Source organism: Euphorbia lathyris, chromosome 8, assembly GCF_963576675.1.
Source record: "Euphorbia lathyris chromosome 8, ddEupLath1.1, whole genome shotgun sequence".
Taxonomy (NCBI): Eukaryota; Viridiplantae; Streptophyta; class Magnoliopsida; order Malpighiales; family Euphorbiaceae; genus Euphorbia; species Euphorbia lathyris.
This window is the reverse complement of record NC_088917.1, coordinates 10,612,507-10,635,064: the sequence shown is the minus strand read 5'-3', so window position 1 is coordinate 10,635,064 and position 22,558 is coordinate 10,612,507. Positions and strand designations below refer to the sequence as shown.

At 33.3% G+C, this 22,558-nt stretch overlaps 2 protein-coding genes across 2 annotated transcripts; both read right to left on the bottom strand.

Moving 5' to 3' along the window:
* Positions 1-1,116: 1,116 nt before the first annotated feature.
* On the bottom strand, positions 1,117-5,282 carry LOC136204141 (small ribosomal subunit protein mS47). Its single transcript, XM_065995341.1, has 14 exons — positions 4,991-5,282; positions 4,822-4,902; positions 4,624-4,692; positions 4,194-4,257; positions 3,740-3,819; positions 3,517-3,600; positions 3,218-3,302; positions 2,964-3,049; positions 2,761-2,882; positions 2,102-2,162; positions 1,912-2,010; positions 1,736-1,837; positions 1,611-1,652; positions 1,117-1,539 (listed from the first exon to the last, which is right to left on the bottom strand). The coding sequence occupies exons 1-14, from the start codon at positions 5,117-5,119 to the stop codon at positions 1,396-1,398; spliced, it is 1,248 nt and encodes a 415-aa protein (XP_065851413.1). The 5' UTR covers positions 5,120-5,282; the 3' UTR covers positions 1,117-1,395.
* A 6,711-nt stretch (positions 5,283-11,993) lies between these two features.
* Positions 11,994-20,671, bottom strand: LOC136203723 (uncharacterized). The gene is made up of 8 exons (XM_065994936.1): positions 20,367-20,671; positions 20,086-20,290; positions 18,979-19,180; positions 18,032-18,225; positions 17,000-17,153; positions 14,755-14,919; positions 13,887-14,025; positions 11,994-12,583 (listed from the first exon to the last, which is right to left on the bottom strand). The coding sequence occupies exons 1-8, from the start codon at positions 20,527-20,529 to the stop codon at positions 12,261-12,263; spliced, it is 1,545 nt and encodes a 514-aa protein (XP_065851008.1). The 5' UTR covers positions 20,530-20,671; the 3' UTR covers positions 11,994-12,260.
* Positions 20,672-22,558: the final 1,887 nt, after the last annotated feature.

Below are 22,558 nucleotides of genomic sequence, written 5' to 3'. Positions count from 1 at the left end.
GGGAGTTGGTAGACCTACCCTTACCTAAACTTTTGCCTACCAAAAAAAAATCATGTTTATGCTCAAACAACGTGAAAGTTGTAACTCGATATTTCAAGACCGGTATTGTATTGGCGAGAATAACTATAATATTAGGGATGATAATTCGAGTTGGCATGTCAAATAACATTAGGCATGATAATTCGGATTGATATGTCATAATTGTGTTATGTTCTCTTCATATGAGAAAAGTATAAAATAAACATGCAAATAGATTGACTTTGTAAATTATCTAAAATTCAAGGTCTAACTGCAAATTAACTAACTCATAAGTATTGTTTGATTGAAAAATTGACTCACATTTCATTTAGCTACAAAATTCGCAAAATAAAGAATCCATGTTTGCAAACTTTTAACTCATTGTGACTGTCTTTGCAAATTGACCCAATGTTTAGTTTTGTACTTTTTCCATTTTTTTTTATTTTGAGGTCATCAATGGTAAAATTGGTAATTTCAATATAAAAGTCCTTGATTTGTAAATGGAAAAAAAACCCTTAGTCCTCTGTTTTTAACAAAAAAAAAAAAAAAAAAAAAAAAACTCTAGACACTCATCTGCAAATTAGCAAAACCACATGGGTGTTTTTGAAATTAACCTATAAATAATTGTGTGAAATATGGAAAAAGTATAAAAATAAACATTGTGGTTTGACCAATTTGTAAAGACAGTCCTCGTGGTTTAAAAGATTGCGAACATGATCTGTACTTTGTGAGTTTTGCACTTGAAAGATATGTCAGTCAATTTTTCAGTTTAACAATACTTCATATTTACCATAAAACCATATTTTTTATTTTTGAAGTTTTCTTTCTCTTAAACATTGACTTTCTCTCATCAATTATATAAAAATCATCAAAACCAAAAAAATTAAAGAATTAAAATTATTAAGAATATCATCAACGATTAAATTAACAATGTCAATTTAAAAATCATTGATTTGTAAATGAGAAAAAAAAAATCATAGACACCCATTTACAAATTAGCGAAACCAGTGAAATCACAAGTTTTTTTCGTTACAACGGATCTTATCAGTGAGTAAATCATATTATCAGTTTTTTTTTTAATAAAAATCATATTATCAGTGTTAGAAATTATATAATATATTTGAAATTAATCCATTCTATTCTAAATCATTAACAAAGTATAAATGTAAGGAAACCAAATTTCCAATCTTTATAACCACATTTTAAGCCTACCAAAACCTTCTACTACTACAACAAGCCATTGTCAAATGAATCAGAAAATTTTGAAACATGGCTGTTATCGCAACACCGTATGCGATTTTGCGCAAAATCATTTATAGGGTTATAATGCAGCTTGTCCAGCAGCGAGTAACGATAAACTAGTATTCGACACGGCCTCTATTCAGACTCTTTAGACTCCAGCAAGTCGTAAGGTTCCCGAGTTGCCACAGGAAGCTCCAGCTCAGGTTCTAGCTCACTGAGAGGATAGAAGTGCGCATCCACCATGTCTTCACTTACTTCTTCTAATCTCGGAGGATCCCACTGCACGATAACAGATTCCGTTAAGAAAACGTAGATAGGAAGTATTACCATATAAAGTTTGATCGAGTCACCTTTGGAGCGAAATCCTTATCCACCATTCGAGCTCGAACACCCTGTAAACAAATAAATTCGGCCGGAGATCAGGTTAGGACCGGTCGTCTAAATGTTGTTAAGACGTAAATTGAGATAATTATACCTCACAGAAGTCATTAGACACTCTTTTGGAGATCCCTGTGATGGATATTCGATATTCACGGGCTAGACATTGATCAACAGATTGAAATCTACCTTCTCGTATCTGAATCCCACAGACGGAAAAACTTCAGTCGAGACTCAAGGGAAATCAATATCGACGCGAAGTTAATAACTTACAGATCGTAGGGCGACTTTTAAGCTAAGCGGGGAAGCTTCTTTAATTTTTCGAAGTGTAGTTTTAGACCAGTCATCAAGAGAGCTAGCTGCCTCATTTTCCTGGGAAATTCATATTGAAAAGAAATATTACAATTACTTGATGCTGAAAAGGCGAGGAGTGAGCCGAGTTTTCGTGGAATGTCAAGCTTACTAATGCATCGACGATTTCCTCCATTGTTTCATGGCAAAAGCAGTTATCAATCGTCTCAAACCTGAAAAATATTAAAAAATTAATAACTAGATAAATAAGTTGGATGTGTAAGTTAGATGAACTCGCGTTATACATGTTGACTAGATGGAGATAACAGAAGGGCGGACATTTCTAGTCCGCCTCATTCCTCGATCAATATAGTGTGGATTGGATATCAATTTGGCCCTTCAAATGGAGATGCGAAGCCAATTAGTACATAAAGTGAAAAAGAAAAAGAAAAAATTAACAGACAAGGGTGAAATTGGCCGTAAATGAACAAGCTGATAACTAAATTGGACGGTTCGTGCTTTATTATTAATTTAGCCCCACATCTCCATTGAGTAATTTGGTATTTAGGACCCGTTTGGTTCAGTTGTTGTCAGTTGTTAGCTATTACTGTTGCTGGTAGATATGAATTGATTTTCCTTACAAAATAGTTATTAACATTTGTTTCTTAATCCCAACCGAACACTTTATATTTATTGTTTGGAGTAAAGCAACAAAAAGGAGGAAAAGACGGGCACTTAGTCTAATATAATACACATAATATAAGCTAAATTGGCTATTGTAGCTGCAATTAAAGAGATGATAAAAATAAGAAACATAGTATAAGAAATTACCTGCGAAGGACACTCGTGTTATTCGGATAGACAAGATCACCATATTGAGCAAGAGAAGTCTCAATAACATTGTTGTCATCTGTCATCAATCTACCGACGCGTTCCTCAACCAAAGAAAGTCGCTGCTCGCGAAGTTTATTATTTTAAGCAATAGTTGGAACGGAATGAACCATAGTCGTAGATTAACTAAATTGAGAACAAACCTCGTGTAATGAGTAGTGAGTAGCAAGGCCACAAGCAATCATTTCCGCACCGTTAAGCTTATCTCCGGTTAAGGCCAAGTATTCTCCTAACAAATATAGTGCTTGATTAGGATTGAAAAACAGGTGTTGATAGCTATTTTCGAAGTAAAATAAGCAATATCGACCAAATACTAGCAATAGCAAGCACGGCATTTGTCTGACAATCAGAATGCATAAAATTACATTAAATAATGGCGGTAAAATATGGATGCTACCTAGGTAACCAGGAAGTCGAGAAAGATAATAGGAAGCCCCAGTATCCGGATGGAAACCCATTTGAGCCTCAGGATGAGAGAAAACCTGCAAATTGGAAACCGTTTCTTTAGTAGTACATCATTTAAATTGGAAATATGTTGCCGTCTGATACAGTACATCACGACTTGCAACTTAAAAATCATTCAACTCAGAAGTTACTCAGAACAAAAACGACATACAACCACCGTATAACTAAAAGAAGAATGACAGAAAACAATTCAGTTAGAGCATCAACAATTGAGCAGAAACACTAACATACAGTTTTATCAGTTACAACACGGAACATTCCTGGAAGAGAAATTCCTGCTCCACATCCCATTGTGTAACCATCCAAGATAGCGATCTGTGAATATGTCAATTTCGTTATACTTAAGCAAAACAAATTTTAATGCGGAAAAAAGTTCTGGTGGGAACAGAACATGTAAAAATGATAAAATATCTCGGACTATGTACTCAGGATCTTAATCAATATGCATCCTCACATGTGGCTTCAAATACGTTGCTTGGATATAAGCAAACTTGTACAACGCCCGAAAAAAGCTTTTGCATTCTTCAAGTCTGCCTGCATATAATGAAAGTCGAGAAGTACAAAAGCATCAATACAATTAATCATGGTCATAATAAGCTCCACATCAAAACAAAATAAATTAACCGGTCAACTAGATAGTATTTATGAAGTATGCAATTCATGACTGCAAGAGACGATATCAAATTAAAAATAGCCGGTGAATTAAAGACTAACGGGATTAAGAATCATAATTTAGCAAATTATAAAGCAAAGGTTGCACCAATTTTTATAAGCAAATTCAAGCATAAAGTTGGGAAATAACCTAAAATTCTGAAACAGATGAAAAGAAACAATTAGGCCTTCAAACCAAAAAAGAATTTCCAGAAGAAGTGAATGGCGAAAATAGTTAAGTTCTAAAGGATTCTCACCTTCATTAATTAATTCAGTGAGGGAAACAACATCTGCACCAGAGCAGAAAGCCTTGCCATTACCCTTCAAAAAAAATTCAGGCAGCAAATTAGAAGCTAAACTGACAAAATTAAAGCAGCAAGAACATTATCAATATAATGTTCGGATTATCTTACATTGGAAACAGATACGGAAACTCAAACAGGGAAATGGTGTTTGCAAAGAGTATAGGAAACGAAACGTGCAAAGAATAAAAATGTATGGATATTATCTATAAATTACAGAAATGTGACCCAAAAGGTTCGGTACAAGTTTCAGGGCCTTTCAGATTCCCAAAAAGGCTTTACAATCGAAGTTTTCGTGCAATGCTTTAAAATCAAAGCTTCTGTGCAACATAGCAGTTTCACATAGATAGGCATAGAAAAATAGGCCAAATAGCAAATGTTATACCTTCATTAAGACAAATCCAATATCTGAGTTTTCTTCCCATGATTCATACAGTCTCGTAAGCCTAGCTACCTATCAAGAGAAAAGGATTCAAATTATGAACTCAAATTTCATCCTCCCAAATTTTCTGCAAAATCAATCAATTATGAACAAAACAACACTTGTAAACAAAGTGAAAGTGAAATTAAAAGTAAAACGAACCATAGGACCAGTTAGAGCATTGAGAGACGAAGGTCTATTAAGAATCGAAGCTCTTGATTTCGGTCTTCCTTCAACCAAAACCTGAAATTCCCAATCTCAATAATCCCAATTTCATGCGTGTTCTTCGATTCACATAGAACATTTTTCAAAAATGAAGAGATTGATTTACCTGGTTCTGTACATCATCAAGTTGGGCATAGTTTGGAAGAGCAGAAAAGGGTTTTTGAGGAGTAGAAAGAAACCCAACCCTGGAGTTTATTGAATGCCGAAGTTCAATCAATTTCTTCAATCTCTGCATTTCGATTCTACCAGAGTATCAATCTTTGATTTGTGTTCGTCTTGTTTGAATGCTTTGTAAGAAGAATCAACAACTGAAAAAATGGCCGCCTTCCGGCTTCTGTAATAGGAAAGCGTCTACTCTTCAGTGAGATGTTCAGTTCTTCTGCTCGGTGCTGTTTGCGTTGTGATGTAAATGGGCTCAAGGCCTGTAATTGATAATGGGCCGATTCAATTTAGGGTTAATTCTCATAAATGATTAAGAATCGCAACGGGCAGGGTACCCGCGGGTAGTGCCAATCCCAAATCCTTCCCCGTTTATTTTTAATTACTCTTATCCATCTCATTACCCTAACGGATATAATTTTTACATTTCATACTCGTTCCATTTAATTCACGGTACCCACGGATACCCTTACATGTTAAGAATCAATAAATAAAACAAAAATATTACAAATTTAACAAAGTATAAATTTAATAAATCATACATCTAAAAATTGAATAAATTAAACTTTAATCGATAAAAATAAAGTAACTTAGTTCTATCACTCAATGATTGAAGAACAAAAGGTTGGGGTTCAAATCTCACATCTTACATCTAAAAAACAATAATATTTTTTAATATATAAAAGAGTTATGACGGGTAACGGATATCGGGTACCCTGGAGGTATTCTCATATCCATCCTATTACTCTAACAGGTAATGGTTTTGATCTCATACCCATCTCATACCCTTTTATACAGGGTCCAGGTAGTCTCATTAGTGTCGGGTACCCGCGGGTACAGTACCCGTTGTCATCCCTATAAATGATCACATAATTTTGGTGTATGGTTCGATAAATCACTACAAGAAATCAGGTTGTTTGTGACAATAATTATTGTCACTAAGTCCTCAAAAGTTGTCACATAAAGGTTTATGTGACAAAAAGTAGTTGTCACAGTGATTGTCACGTAAAACTCCGTTGCTAATACTTTTTGAAAAATGTGATAATCCAATATTGTCACAAAAATTATTATTTTTTTGTGATAATAAATTTATTGTCACCCTACTTTTAATTGTTACAACTCTTATTGTAACTGGAAAAAAAAATATTATCACAAATGTAATATGTTATCACAAATTATCTTTTAATTAAAATTAAAATAATGTGACAACTTTAACTACTTGTCACTGAAAAAATCATTTGTGACCATTATATTTGTAAATTTATAACAATATTTTTGTTTTAATAATTACTAATTTAGTTTTATTCATAAATTTAGTTATAAAAATTGTTTTTACTCTTTATAAAAAAATTAACAACGTATATTGGATATTTTTAAATTAGTTTAATTATAAATAAAATAAAATAAAACTAAATATAAAAAATCGAGAATGTTTTATTAGTAAAATAATTAATTAAAACATCAATTTCCACAACATTGGAATCTAACCATTCTCATTTATAAATATATTGTACTCACTTTTACAGATATATTGTACTAATTTTTTACTCTTTTCTCTTGAAAGAAGGCACCGATTTTCCTTTCATCTGAAGCGGCAACAAAGCAAAGCCATCATGTTCAAAGAATTCACAATGAAAATCATAAAAAAATAGAAAAAAGGACTATGAATATAAAATTGATCTTCATCCAATGAATCTAATGCTCATTAACACCGCCTCAATTCAACCTTCACATGAAAATCAACAGCAGCATCAAAATTGTTTTCTTTATCAAGTAGAACAAGGCGTATCTACATCTATCAAATTCTTAATCTCCTCGTTTTAATGTTGTGTTTCTAACTCCATATCTTGCCGCCCCAAACAGAAATAACAATTTATCTTTATTTCTGAACCATTGCTAACTTGATGCTTCATTCCATTAAATCATATTCTTTCATCACCCGTATTGACTTAGTTGAATAACCGCAATTGATGATTCCTAAGACCGGAAATTTGCCAAACATTTCGGTAATGAAATCCCGTGAAAAGTGCAGGCCTTGACATCAAAAAACGTCCAATTGAAGGGTTAAAGAGGATGGAGTAAACAATGAGATTAACAATAAAGTGAAAAAGGTAGAGGAAAATTGTTAGTTACCAAGTGAAAGTAATTAAAATAAAAAGTGGAAGCAAGTGTAAGAGCTCATCTATGGAGTTGTGCGTGAACTCTGCTAGGAATAAATAGAGAGTATAAAGAAAATGTTGAGGAAGAAAGATCATTCACTTTTTACTTGACCATAACTTGAAGGTGGTAGAGAATTAGAAAAGGATGTCGTGGTTGGATTGGAGGTGGGAAGAGAGAGATAGAGATCGTGTGAGAAGGCAGCTAGTGGGTAGATCTTTACACAAAATTGATATGAAAAAGTATCATTTTTTGTTACAACTATATGTATTATCACATATTTTTTTATCACAGCTATAAACCTACTATTACATATTTTAAAATTTTAGTTAAAATTATTAATTTTAAAATATATTTTAGTTACAACTATTAATTGTAATAAAAAAAATTTAGTTACAAATAAATTTTATTGTCACAATATTAATAAATAATTTCTGATAATTTATTTGAACTTGTGACAAAAATAATTTTTATGACAATTATAGACATGTTATAACAAATTATATATATTTTTATTACAATTTTAATTGTCACATAAAAAACTTAGTCATAAGTAAAGAATTATTGTTACAAAAACATATATTTACTTGTGATAATTTAAAAAGGTTGTCACAAAATTTATTTTTGTGATGATTAAAAAATTATCGTAATAAATAATAGTTTTTTTGTTACAATAATTTGTGTGATAATTAAATTGTTGTCACATATACTCTAATTTCTTGTAGTGAATGCTCAATTTTGTTCGGCTTAATTTATAAACGATGGACACGACGAAACTTGACTCAAAAGCTCACGAACAGATTCAGTGATAGGTTCATGAATAAGTTCATGAAGAAACTCGATTATAATGTTCATAAACATGCTCGTAAGTAATTTTATTTCAAGTTAGGTTCAATTATTTTTTTAATAATAGTATTGTATAGAGAGGTAAAACAACGTAATTTTATGTAAACTTTAGTTTTGTAGATTTGAAAACTATGTAGTTTTGTGTTAAAGAAATTTTAAATAAATATAGTTAAAGAGTTGCTCGCGAACGAAGTTCATGAATTAATTAACTAGTTGTTTATGGACCGCTCACAAACAAGATTTTAAGTTCGAGCTTATCTTTTTTTTTTATGAGCCAAGCGAGCAGATCAAAGTTCGACTCAGCTTGACTCAGCTCGATTACAGCAATTAATATCTTAAAATTACAAATATTTATTTTATATTGATAAAAATAATTTATTTTTACATTTTGTATCTTAAAATAATTATTATTGTGGTGAAGCTCTTGACCCTGTTTGGTAAAGAGCGTTTTGGGATAAAAAGAGCGGTTTTGACCAACTTTAGCGATTTGACCACTGAAACTGTTGATTGGAGTGCTTGGTGGAGAGAGTTTTGGGATGAAAACGCTAATTTAGAAAAAGCTCCTTTTAGGAGCTTTTTCAATTAGAGTTTTGCAATATTAAAATTAATGGACTTCTTTAACCCTACTTTTAGTTTGCAGGTCCTAAAATTAAAAAAAGAAATGCCCTTATTCATCTTTTTGCACAAACCGCTATTATCAATCAGCTAATTTTTACCAAACAGGTCTACACAAACAGCTAGTCAAATCAGCTAATGTAATCAGCTAACGGTCCTGTTTGGGAATTAGCTGTTAGCTGTTAGCTGATTACATTAGCTGTTAGCTGTTAGCTGATTACATTAGCTGATTTGATTAGATGTTTGTGTAGACCTGTTTGGTAAAAATTAGCTGATTAATAATAGCGGTTTATACAAAAAGACGAATAAGGGCATTAATTTTGGCGCAGGAGAAGAGGGAGTCTATCTATTAGGGTTAAAGAAGTCCATTAATTTTAATATTGCAAAACGCTAATTGAAAAAGCTCATTTTAAGAGCTTTTTCTAAATTAGCGTTTTCATCCCAAAACTCTCTCTCAAACCTCTCTCCACCAAACACTCCAATTAGCGGTTTCAGTGGTCAAACCTCTAAAGTTGGTCAAAACCGCTCTTTTTATCCCAAAACGCTCTTTACCAAACAGGGCCAATAGCTAACAGCTAATGTAATCAGCTAACAGCTAACAGCTAATTCCCAAACAGGGCCCTTAGCCTGTTAGTTGAGAGCTTACCTATGATCCTAGAGGTCATGGGTTTGAATCACGCCCGAGTCGGACATCCACTTGCTTCAATTTGAATTATCCGAAAGATGCCTTATATATTCTATCAAATTCTATATTATATCAAAAAAATGGACAATCAAACCCATTTCTCGATTCAATAGAAGCCCAAAGCCCAAAGAGGTGAATAGAATAAGGTCCCAAATAAGGAGAGATATATATATATATGTAAAAAACGGGTCCGATTACGTCTATTCCTAATCTTAAATGGAATGTAACGACGGAGAGATCCAACAACTTAAGCACAGGAAGTCGTTCATCCTTTCCTTTCTATATTTAGAAGTATAAAACTCTGCTCTGTTAGAGTATAGTATGGAACCGTCGTAATCGAGACTTGTTACGCATTTCCGATGAGCACTAGCGCTACCCTTGATGTTGGTGACTTTGTATGTCCTCCTAATGGATTAAGGGTTTTTTTTTATCTTTAATGTAATTTTCCTTTATTTAATGTTAGTGCAACGATAAAATTATTTTGAATATTGTTAAACTGAAGTCTTACCGATTAGCACGATTTGTTAATTCAACCAGACTAATCATATGATATCTATTTTAAATTGTAATTTATGCCATCCAATTGAAAAAAAATATAATATTTTACTTTTAGAGTTGTTGTATATAATTTGATATAGAAAAAGAATTAATTTTTAATTTTTTAACTTAAAAATGAAAAACTAAGTGATAATTATAATTTAAAAAAAAATAAATAAATTAGAACAGTAAAGTATATTATTTCAAATTGCTCAAATGTTTGTGTAAAAAAAGAAAAATGATTTAAAACTAATAAAAAAAACTACTAAATATTGTCTTCCTCATAGCAATTATTCAAAATAGAGGTTACAGGATGGTCCAAATGGAGCTTGATTCACATACTGTTCCGAGTATGATACATGGAGAGATTGACAGGCATCATCGATTAGTATGGCTGTTAACAAGATGCCAGGAGTATGTGAGTCAAGATTGAGAGCTGAGTCTGATTCATACGTTCCGTGAATGTATCAGGCTACTGCCTGGATGACGAACTTCGCAGGGTCATTTTCTTTGAGTCATCACGAGTGTGATGAGCTTCTTGTAGGCCTCCAGGCTATTCTTTGTGAGGATCGGCTTGGCCGGCACTCACATAGGATGGATCGTTAATTAGTTTTCCTTTTTCTTGTTTTGTTTGGGTTTCACTTTCCTCCGATTACAAAAAAAATAAATAAAAATAAGGGTTACTTATAAAAATACCATGTGGTTACACAAATTTACAGATGGATACTTGTGGCATTTTTTTTTACAAACGCAATCTTGTTATTTGTAAAATTTTGCATTTTTTTACTTTGTCAAATTTGGCCAATAACGACCTGAAAATGAAATTTTTCAAAAATTAAAGTTGTTTAGTATCATATTTACTATGGAACCATAATTTTATTTTTCAAAATCATCATTCTTGGAGTTTTTTCTCTCTAAACATTAACTTTCTCTCTCATAAAAAAACACCTAAATCACCTCAAAACTAAAAAGTTGAAGAATTAAAGTTGTTTAAAAATTTTCATTTTCAAGATCATTATCGACCAAATTCTGACAAAATGAACCCAAATGTAAAACTTTACAAACCACATATCTATATGTAATTAACCCTAAAAATAAAGGTTTAACCATGTGATTACACATTCTTGCAGATTGGTGCCTATAGTTTTTTTTTTTATTACAAACCAAACCTTATGGTTGGTTTGCAAATTTTTCATTTTAGGTGACTTTGTCAAAATTAGCCAATAACAAATAATATGTACCGGGATTTTTTTGGAATTTAGCCTCAATAAAATGTAAAAAATTTATTTGGAATTGTAAGGTAAAATAAAATAAAAAAAGTTCATATACAAGAACTCAGTCTGTCAAATGGAAACACCAGAAGCTCGATCAACAAAAATCGAAAACATCAAGAATGATCTATATGCTCACCATCAACAGAAACAACATAAAATGATTCCCAGTATTTTGAGGTCCCTGATCGTTTCGATTATTATTAATTAAGTCACTAATCTTTCAATTTAACATAATGAATCATCAACCAATTATAATTACACACATTAAGAAAAGGGGTAATTACCCCCATAGCCATTTAACTTTATCCATTTTAACATTGTGACCATTGAAGTTCTTAATTGTATGGCAATTTTACACTTTTTAAACACCTGTGGCCACTCAACGCCTCAAAACGACCGTTGACGGCCTCAAAATAAAAAAATTCAAAGAGTTAATAATATTTTAAGAAACTTTAATTTTTGAATTTTTTTAAGTCATTTAGCTATTGTTTGATTAGGTGAGAAAGTAAATTTTGAAAGAGAGAAAGCTCCAAAAAAAATGTGATTTTGGAAAATAAAAAATGTGTTTCATGATAAAAATGGCGTTCTGAACAACTTTAAATCTTAGAAGTTAGTTAAAGTTGAGTGGCACCAGTGTTAAAAAGTGTAAAGTTCAGCGGTCATACCTTTAAGAATTGAATTTCAATGCCTATAATATTAAAATGGATAAAATTCAGTGGCCGTGGATGTAATTTACCCATCAGAAAAGTCATCTTTGAACACAACTCATGTAATAGAGCATTATTCATTTCATTCGCATTCACCAAATAGTTAAAAATCTTATTTCCACCCGTAAAAAAAATAAAATAAAATAATTTATATAGAGATAAAATGACTAATATTCTTCTAACTAAATTCTAAATTCGATGTTCCAACTAACTAAATTAGCAAGTAAAGGTCTAATATGTGTGACTACAATTTACCAATGTGTGTGATTACAATTGATCGAGAGCTCAGTGCATCAAATTGAAACACCAGAAGCTCGATCAACAAAAATCGAAAACATTAAGAGCTTAAAGATGCTTTTTCCCTAAAACTAATATGCTCTTCTATGTTTACTGCAATCAACTTGAGAAAGAATGATCTATATGCTCACCATTAACAGAAACAGCATAAGGTGAATCCCAGTCTGCATCAAAAATCTGTTGAAGCTGTGCAACAATGGCAGGATTATATGTACCAAAACTAACACCAGCAGTTGTATAAAAGTAATCCCAAACAAGGTTACTTGTCCCAATATGAGCTCTCAGATTGCTCACTGCATATTTTCCATGGTTCACCCTAGAAAAAGCAGGGTAAACATTGCCTGTACTACTTCCATTCTTGTTCATTGCAGGTCCTGTCTTGTTGTAACCAGGAACTATGTAGTACTTTATCTCGATTTTACCTGGAGTTGGAAATTTCGGGTTATTGTGTCAATCGTGTTGTATTTTTAGTAGGATAATCTGAATAAGTATAGAGAGTTCCTAATGTATTAAGCAATATTGCACAGAAACTCTTCTTCATTAGCGTTTCGACGTTTTGTATCCGTTTCCGTTTCAATTTCTTTTTTGTTTCCATTACGGTTTCCAAGCTACATTTTTGGAGAAATAACGTTTCTCGGTTTCCATTTCCGCTCTTTTCTTTGTCCAATTCCATCTTACCCAGTGTTCTAAAAATCGGCCAAGGCGGTGATTTTTAGAACACCGTCCCGATTTCCACTAGTCGGGCGGCATAAATCGGTTGACCGATTTTTGGCCTCCTAGATGGTCTCAGGCGGTCCCAGGCGGCTCCTAGACGGTCCTTTTGAAAAAATTGGCCGTTAAATTTTATGTCAATTTTTTAAAAAAAATTTAAATAAAATATTAATAACAAAAAACTAAAAAAAAAACCTTAAACTATCAAATGTATTTTTAAGAATATTAATTTTATTTTATTTTGACACATTTTGTTATAACCTCGATTACCAAACAAGTGAATCACTCACGTTATGCTCTTCTACATCCTAGGTCTTCCCGTTCCTTCATCTGGCTGATGTTCTTCATGTAGCATTCAGTGCAACATAGGTATTATGCTATGTTGCACGGACACGGAAACGGCCATAGACACACAAACGGATAAGGAAAACATTATTTTTAAAACATAATCTTACTAAAATAGCCTAGAAACGAAAATGGACATGTATACAAAATGGACACGGACACGGATACGAAATGGACACGGAGAGCACGTTACTAACTAGAAGTGCCCGTGCAACATAGGTATTAAGTCTTTTTGTCTTAATACATCAGGGAGCTCTTGTATTTGTCTAGATTATCCGATTTGACCCCTTGAATTTTAGAGATATCTCAATAGCTCCCTGAATTTTTCTTAAAATATCTCATTAGCCCCCGAACAAGGAGAAATTTGGACAAGTTAAAACATATATCGCTTTAAGCAAGTTCAGGAGCTAATAGATCATTGTGACCAACTCAGAGAGCCAATAAGTCACTTTAAGCAAGTTTAGGGGCAATAGGTCATTATAGACCAGTTAAGGGTAATGAGCATCTCCAAAGTTTAGGCAGTCAATCAGATAATCTGGACAAGCACAGATATATTAAACCTTTTTAATATGTTTCATATAATGCAAGAAAACCAATAATCATATCGATTGTGCCGTGTCAGTCGGTATGGTGTTATCATATAAGAAATTGAAACCCCTAAATTTGTACCTGAACAATTGTTATACTTGGAAGAATTGCAGAGAATGTTGGAGTAGAGGAGAGACTTCAAGTACTCATCTGTGTTGTTAATGAAGTGTGCCCAATATGCTACCAGTATCTTCACTGTTGCATGCTTGGAGAACACAACCTAAATAACCATCGAAATATAGAATTTATATTAATCTCTGACAACTTTCACCTAAATAACCCCTACACGTGAATGTCCTTTGGGCTTGAAGCGTATACAACACATGTCCATTCCACCATGTGTTTAAATTCATTAATAAATGAGGTTGCCAGGATTCGAATCCCCGACCATTCATATCATGGAACCATTTGAACTAAAAGCTTATACTTATAGCTAAGGCTCAATCATAGAATTTATATTAATCTCCGACAACTTTCACCTTTCGTTTTGGGCCAATTTAGTTTAACTCGCGAGTTGATTCGGCTAACTCAATATTATCCAAAAGTTTCGGGTTACACTCTTTCTTAGAATTTGAAAACTCTTTCCCTACTATGTAATGTATTTTCAGAAGTAGATTAATGTTAATCACATGTTCAGTAAATATATTCCTAATATTTTCTAGATTATTTTCTACAAATTTCAAAATGAAAAGATCTCTTTTTTCCTTCTATTAAATTACTTGTATTTAACTTTTTTCGATATATATATAAAAGACATTAAACACGCATTCTTATAATTTTAAAAGTTTATAGATACACCTTGTATTTTTATGACTTACAAGTTTCCCCATGTTTCCACTTCCTATATTTCTTACCAATATCGTTTATCGGTGTCCATTTTAGTTTTAACTTTCCATATCCGTTTTCATTTTTGAAGAGAACAAACAAGAAATTAACAATATTGCAGTACCTCTGAAATTGCAGAAGAGAGGGATGACCAGTAAACTTTTTCCTTGGTATATTGGGACTGGCCAAGCCAGTCCATAGTATTAATTCTGACAGTTGCTCCACTTCCTACTGATTTTATTGTATCAATCCATGCCTGTTCATCAGCTAGGTACTTGCCAAACAGTAGCTGCCATCCAAATATGGTATCAGAAACAGTGAACCATGAAAAGTATTGCATATTGGAAACTAAAGATTCTAATATTTCTGGACAAATTCTGGAAATGGTTAAAATTTCATTCAATAAAAAGGGCGGGCCGGTGCACTACGCATCCCTGCTAAGCGAGGGTCCGGGGAGGGGTCCCACGACAAGGGTGTACAGGGGGCAATGATGAGAAAAACAGACTAACAACGGTAACAACAATAATGCGGAATTAACCTTCGTTATTAATCTTTTCCTGACTTGAATGAATCTATGAGGAAACTAATTAGTAGAGCAACAGCCAAACACAAACGAAGCAACAACGATAGTAAAATGGCAGCTACACAAACACAATGAACAAGCACGATTTTTACGTGGAAAACCCCCTCAATGCAAGGAGTAAAAACCACGGGGACCGTAGTCTGCTTAAACTTTCCACTATATCAAATAATAATGGGCAATACACAAGTTCATCCCTAGATAACACTAGAGGCATACACAATCAACATACAATCTTGGAATTTTTCCTCAAGAAGTATGGAATCAATCACAACACAAAAGAAAGGACCTCAAAGAAGTCACAAATCTGTCTACAATCTGCCCCTGGTACGAACTGGTCTTCCAAGCCTCCGAACGACGATCGCTCCGGTGAAAACAAGCGAACAGGTGTTAGGAAGCTCCTGTCCTCCGGCTATGGGCAATTTTGTGTGGCTGGACGGAATGGGAGAAGAATGGATTTTCACTTTCTCCTTTCTTTGTGGTGGCCGAAAATTAGGTTACAAAAACTATCTTAAACTTACCCTTATATACTCCTAGGGTTAAAGCATTAGCCTAACCCTAATTGGGCTCCTCATGGGTAGAAAAGCCCAACAGGCAAGCCTTCCCTGCCAATTTTTTTTGGCAAGAGGCCGCTTCTAAGACTCGAACCCGGAGGTCACACAACAACAACTTTTACCGTTACGCCAAGGCTCTCCCTCCGGTTAAAATTTCATTCAATATATGGAAAAATAGCAAAGCAATGTCAGTTTGGGTTATGGATTTCTATTTCAAGATAATTTGATCCTTATTAAGCGGATTGATTAAGAGCCTGTATGGTTCAGCTGTGGTAGTTGGTAGATGTTAAGGTGATTTTCTTTTCAAAAATAGCTGACAACAGTTGTTTCTTAATCCTAACAGAATATAAGAAGAACAAAACGAGTACTGAGTATGTTTTATACAAGTCGCTAATTCGTGGTAGTTAAGAGTAGTCTTGCCATGTATTAAAACGACACATCTAGAGCAGGCTTCAGCAAAAGACCAAATTATGATATTCAAACGGAATTTTGTGTCATAATCTGTGTAATGTGATATATATGTTCCACATGATTATGTATGATATATAAATGTACAAAAATGATAATCGTGTCAAATGAGCTATGTTAAGCAAGTTATCTTTGTAAATCGTTATCATGTCAGAAATTGACAGTCCTAGACCAAATGATACTGAAATTTACAATACATGGATCAAATGTGACAAAATAAAAGTAGAGGAATTAAATTCACAAATTTCTAAGATGAGATTGAGGTGAACAAATCCGATAATCCAACAAAACCTACAAAATTTAAGATGAAATGCATAAATTTTGCTAACTCCAAGTCCCACTTCGGGGGAAGCACTAAGTTTAGGGATTCGTAGTGAGTGTTCTGTTTCACTTTAGGTTTTATTCCGCACCTTACTCCGAGGGCCGGATTATGCGCATCAGAGTTATATTCACTCCAGTTCTTACCCCGAACCTGATCCGAATCATGTGAATCCTAATTGTAGCTCTACAAGTTTTCTTTGAGTTTTTGTTATTTTTAGCTTTGGACAATAAAATCTAAACACTTAAATTGGTTCAATTTTAAACGACAGGGTCAAAATATCATATGTAAAAGTACTTTTCTGACACGATTTACACAGATAACTCATTTGATACAATCTATTTGGTGTAGTTACACATTTTTGTTGTATTTCTAATCATATATAATAATCTGGAACATATAGATCACATAACACGATTACCCGTTTTGAGAACCCTTGTTTGATTACCTCAGGAGGAGCAAAAGATAGATAGCTAAGTTGAGGCTGTAAAGTGGACAAGCCATGTCCAGGAGCTTCAATTGGAATTCTGAACATTTGTGGGTCTGATAATATAGGATATCCTGCAACATGGTCAATCTCCACAGAACGAGGAAGAGGAGACCTACAATGGCAAATTTTTATCTGGTTAAACTCATAGTTTTTTTCCTACTTTATTTTTCTCAGAAGTAACAGAAGCAGAAATAGGTAATTACAATGGCAAATATGAGGGATTGAACAATCCCACTACATATACTAATTACACTCCTAACAAAAACCAGATACCAGGAAATGTTTGATCCTTCAAGAAATGCATTAAAATGGCACAATTGGTTGATACAGTATCCAGAAAACTTCAAAAAATGGAAAGTTAAGTTACTGCTAACTAGTAAGGGTGTCAAAATGGGTTGGCCGGACGTGTTGTGCTGAGTGTCGACCTACTCTTGTGACCCTTTAAGGGTCAATCCTGACACGATCTATTTAATAAATGGATTGACACGACACAAAATTTAAATGAATTGACATGATTAATTAAACAAATTGAACATGAGTCCAAAATAACACAACCTTTTTTACATGATTAACATGTTACAACACTTATAGTCATCTCCATGGGTTATAAAACTACCAACCCATTTAACCTATTACGAAATTTATTAATGAATTAAAATTTGTAGGAAAACGAGAAGAGTATATGCATACACTAGGATAAAATGACATAAACCCGTAAAAATATATATTATTTACAAATATATTTAAAGTTAAATGGACAAGACCCGCCAATTCGTCAAAAATTATGAGTCATAAACAAGTCAATATGTGACATGACCCATTTATTTTGCGGGTTACGTGATAACGGCCCGGACCGTTAAGTTTTAACACTATTTCGCTTAATTTGTGGGTTACGAGAATTGTGTTGTAGTACCGCAACCCATTTTGATAACGGTACTTGTATGCCTGCGACATTTTCTTTATTTAATGGAAACAACTGAATTAACATACCTGCACCTTGCTGTAGAAGCAATGAAATGGGACCAGCATGGAACTGTCCTGTTAAGCTGCCATAGTTGATCCCATACTGTACTAGTGTAAGCAGATGAATTAAGATGAGCAAGTTTCCATAGATTTTCAAAGTAGGTCTCAACCTTCTTCACAATTTTTGGACACCCAACAAGATAAATCCCAACCTCCTTCACCTATAAGTACCATTGGAAACTCAATTACACACTTCTGCAGTTGATAATACACTGTATTAAGAAAGGAGACTCAATCACTGAATGGCACATAGATAACAGGGATAAGAGTTAATTTTGCTCCTAACAGTACAAAAACTAGCTCAATTTCACCCATTTTTTAAGAAAATGGATCAAAATCTATTGGTAATTACTGATAGAATTGAGTTAAGGTTTCTAACGGAGTAAAATGCACCGACATTCGTTGAAGTTTATGGCCTGTATCGCAAAGTTCACTCAACTTCTTTTCTTTCAAAACAATCAATGAATTTACATTTGATTTCAATAAAGTCATTCAAGACATTTGTTTATAGAAACTCACTGTAATACTTGGGTGTCACAAAGAAGTATGTTGAGGTGGAAGCTACGTATGTGCCATGTGGCACATCTTAAGGCCCAAAGAAAATTTAAAAGAAAAACACATCCTTATCCAATATGACACTTAGTCGGCATAGGCAACTATCTTTTATACCACGTAAAAATTATGGTAGGGTGAGTTTTTATGCACAAATTGGCCGGAATGACTTTATTGAAATCACCCATGAAAGTGATTTATAATAAAGTTTAGTAATCTTTGTAAAACAAACTCCAACGAATATCAGTGCAATTTACCCGGTTTTCATCATGAGGCAACATTGAGCCCTTTTGTAAATAAATTGATCTTCCCCAATAACAGCAAAATTGGTCCTTATAAAGTATAAACAATATATAATATACCTGCGTGAGAGATTTCCAATCATTGTTAGCAGATCCAATATAAACATCTCGAGTATCAGATATCCAAACTTTGGTATGAACAATACCAGAGCCCCACCAGTCACCAAGTAACAAGGTTACATTTTTCACATTTGGCCTACCTGAAGCAAGATCATTTGGTTCTTTTGTGTAGTCAGGATATACACCTGAATGCTGTAATAACCTGATCAAACACATTCAAGTTTTTTATCATTTATTCGAAATACAAGTATAACTATAATACATAAGCATAAACAGATACAAAAACTGCAACGGACTGAGAAATGATATTTGTAAAAAATATAGGAAGCACAAATATGAAAGAAATGTGTGAATAATAAAAACACAAAGGTACATCTATAATGTTTCAAAATTATGCTTAATACATCAGGGGCCCTTTCACTTGGCCAAATAATCTGATTGGACCCTTGAATTTTTAGATATAACTCTTAGCCTTCTAAATTTACTTAAAGTGGCTTATTGGCCCTTTAAGCTTGTTAAAGGTGACCTATGAGCCCGAAAACTTGCTTAAAATAACCTATTGACCATCTGAACTTACTTGAAGTGATACGCACTTCAACTTGTCAAATCTACACTTTGCTCTACCACATAAGACTTAGAGGTTAATCATATCTTCTTAAGCAAGTTCCTAATGAGACATCCTCAAAATTCAAAAAGTTTGACCAAGTATAGAGAGCCCCGATATATATTAACCCTTAATTTATATATGTATAACAGTCCTGCTCAATTGGACCCTAATGACCAAGTGGGTGGGTGGACAAAAATTTAGTAAGAAAACGTATAAATTTTTGAGATTAAGAATCACAGATTAAAATTCTGTCAAATACCTCAGAATTTGTCGCAAATTCTGATGTAATTTTTATCCCATGTAGTTCTGCCCCTGATTAGCATTAATCTACTTCTAAAAACACATTATATCTTAGGAAACAACTAACCTTTTAAAATTACAAAAACGTAACCCAAAATGTTCCATACAAGTGACAGTTTCCATATATTAAAATCAAAGTTTCGTGCAACATAGAGTATCAACAACCAAAATTAAACTTCCCTACAATCAGAATAACAAACCTGATACTAACATTTCGATCAGCAGCATCTTCTACAGCTTGATAAACAGAAGAACCTTCAATCGAACCAAATCTCCTCATATCTTCCTTCGAATACCCATAATCTCCGGAGAGAGGATCATCAGGATGCGCAATCAGTTGCCAGTATTGAGCTATAACATCTAATTTCTTACTCGAGTTGCCCGCTAACCAACGGAGCACATCCCCTAAAACACGAGAATAATCAAAATCCTTTTCCTGGAATCAAATTGAGAAAGAAAAAGAAGAAAACAAATCAATTACCAGTAGAAAGAACGCCGGGAACACGGCGGAGGTGAGGCATATCGGTTGGAATTGATTGAACGAGCCATGCTTTGCATTGTTGCGATTCAGCAAAAACTATTGAAGTAAATGGATTGGTGAATAGAAATATAGCGAAGAAGGAGATGATAATGATGATACTCATCTTTTCTTCTATTGAAATCTAATTGAAAAGTTGTTTCTGTTATCTGATTAGCAATGATAATTGCAGTGACAGTGACTCCATTTTTGTAGATGGAAACTATGAAGTCAAAGCTGATAACGTAAAAAAGACTTGAAGTAGAACAAAGCCATGAATTTAAAATTGAAAAGAAAATGCTGATTAAAATCGTTGACTGTATTTTAAAAAAGGGATTAATTAATATTTGGTCCCTCGCCTATCCATAATGTTACTTGATGCCCCTTAACTTATTTATTTATCACATTTGCCTTTTGCCGTATCAAAATCGATTACATTGCGTCTAATTTAAGTAGTTTTATTGCACGCACCGGGTGCTTGCAATATTCCCATACAGTGTTTCTTTTTGGCAAAAAGCATCCTGAGGCCTCTGATCTTTCATTGTTTGGTGCATTAAGCCCTCGATCTTTTATTTAGACACATTGGGCCTCTGATCTTTCATCATTTGGTGCATTAAGCCCTCAATCTTTCATTTAGACACATTGAGCTCTTGATCTTTCATATATGGGTGTATTAGGTCCTTCCATAAATCAATTAATATATAGGTTTATTAAGGGCATGTTTGGTGTGACAACAAATGATGTTCTAAAAATAACAAGTTCTAAAATAAAAAATATATTATACAAATTAATAAAAATAATTTAAATAAAAAATAAAAAATATATTGAACACAATAAAACCTTGTTTTTCAATAATTATGTTCTAAAAATAAAAATAATGTTAAAATTGAAGCACATTTTGTGGAAATAAGAAGGGTAATTTTATCAATAACAAGTAACTACAAACAACTGTTAGTTTTCCTAGACTGATCCCAGGTTAGCTTTTGTCTCGGTGTTGGTTTGTTTTCTTTTCTGTTTCTACCAAAAAAAAAGTAATTACAAACAATTGTTCATGAAAAGAGCTTTTCGTGAAAAGCTCCTAAATATTGCAGTGTCTAGAGAAAATGCGAAACGCTGCAGTTATATAAACCTAACCAAACATGCCCTTAATAAACCTATATATTAATTGATTTACGGAAGGGCCTAATACACCAATATATGAAAGATCAAGGACTCAATGTGTCTAAATGAAAGATCGAGGACTTAATGTACCAAATGATGAAAGATCAGGGGCTTAATGTGTCTAAATAAAAGATCGAGAGCTTAATGCACCAAACAATGAAAGATCAGGGGCCTCAGGATGCTTTTTGCCTTTCTTTTTTTACAAAAACAACTCGTTTATCCTGTGTGCAGGGGCAGAGACCTGGCCCCACCGGCCGTTGGAACCATCATAATTACGAGTAGTTTTGGTCCCTCTGTCTTTATAAAATTTGAGACTGTGGTAGTTCCGACTCCTCTATTTCTAAGAAATTTAGATCGAATGCTGAATTAGTATTCCAAAATTGGTACAGGTCCTGTTAGACTCTCTCTAAATCCAAAATTCTTTTTTTTTTTTTTTTGTCTGTTAGATCCACTCTAAATCCAACCTGTTAGGTCTTTTCTAGATCCAAAATTCTAGTTTTCTTTTGCTTGTTAGACACAATTTTCTTTTTACATTTTAAGAATCTTAAACACAATATAACTTAATTTTGAAAAGTTTTACATTGGTACTTAAAAAATTGGTTCTTGACCACTCCGATTATAACACGTATATATATACGGAAAAAATTGAACAAATTCGATTTAGCAAAAAAAAAAAAAAATTACACACCACGTCTAAAATTGGCCCCCCAACCGAACAATTTTGTATTCGCCACTGCCTATGGGTCCTTATAAGAACATGATGTTTACGAGAATTTTTCCTATTTAGACAGAATTGGTTGACACCATTTAAATTGAATAACAAATTGTTTGCTTCTTACCTGCATGTAACGTAACGAGCGGATGAATGAGTGACGTTGGGGTAGATGGCGAGCAATGAGAGTCATAAAGGATGCTTATTGAATATGAACGAACTAAATCAAAAGGAGTGAATTGTGCTTTATCAATAAAGTACGATTCTAATATATGTAGACACA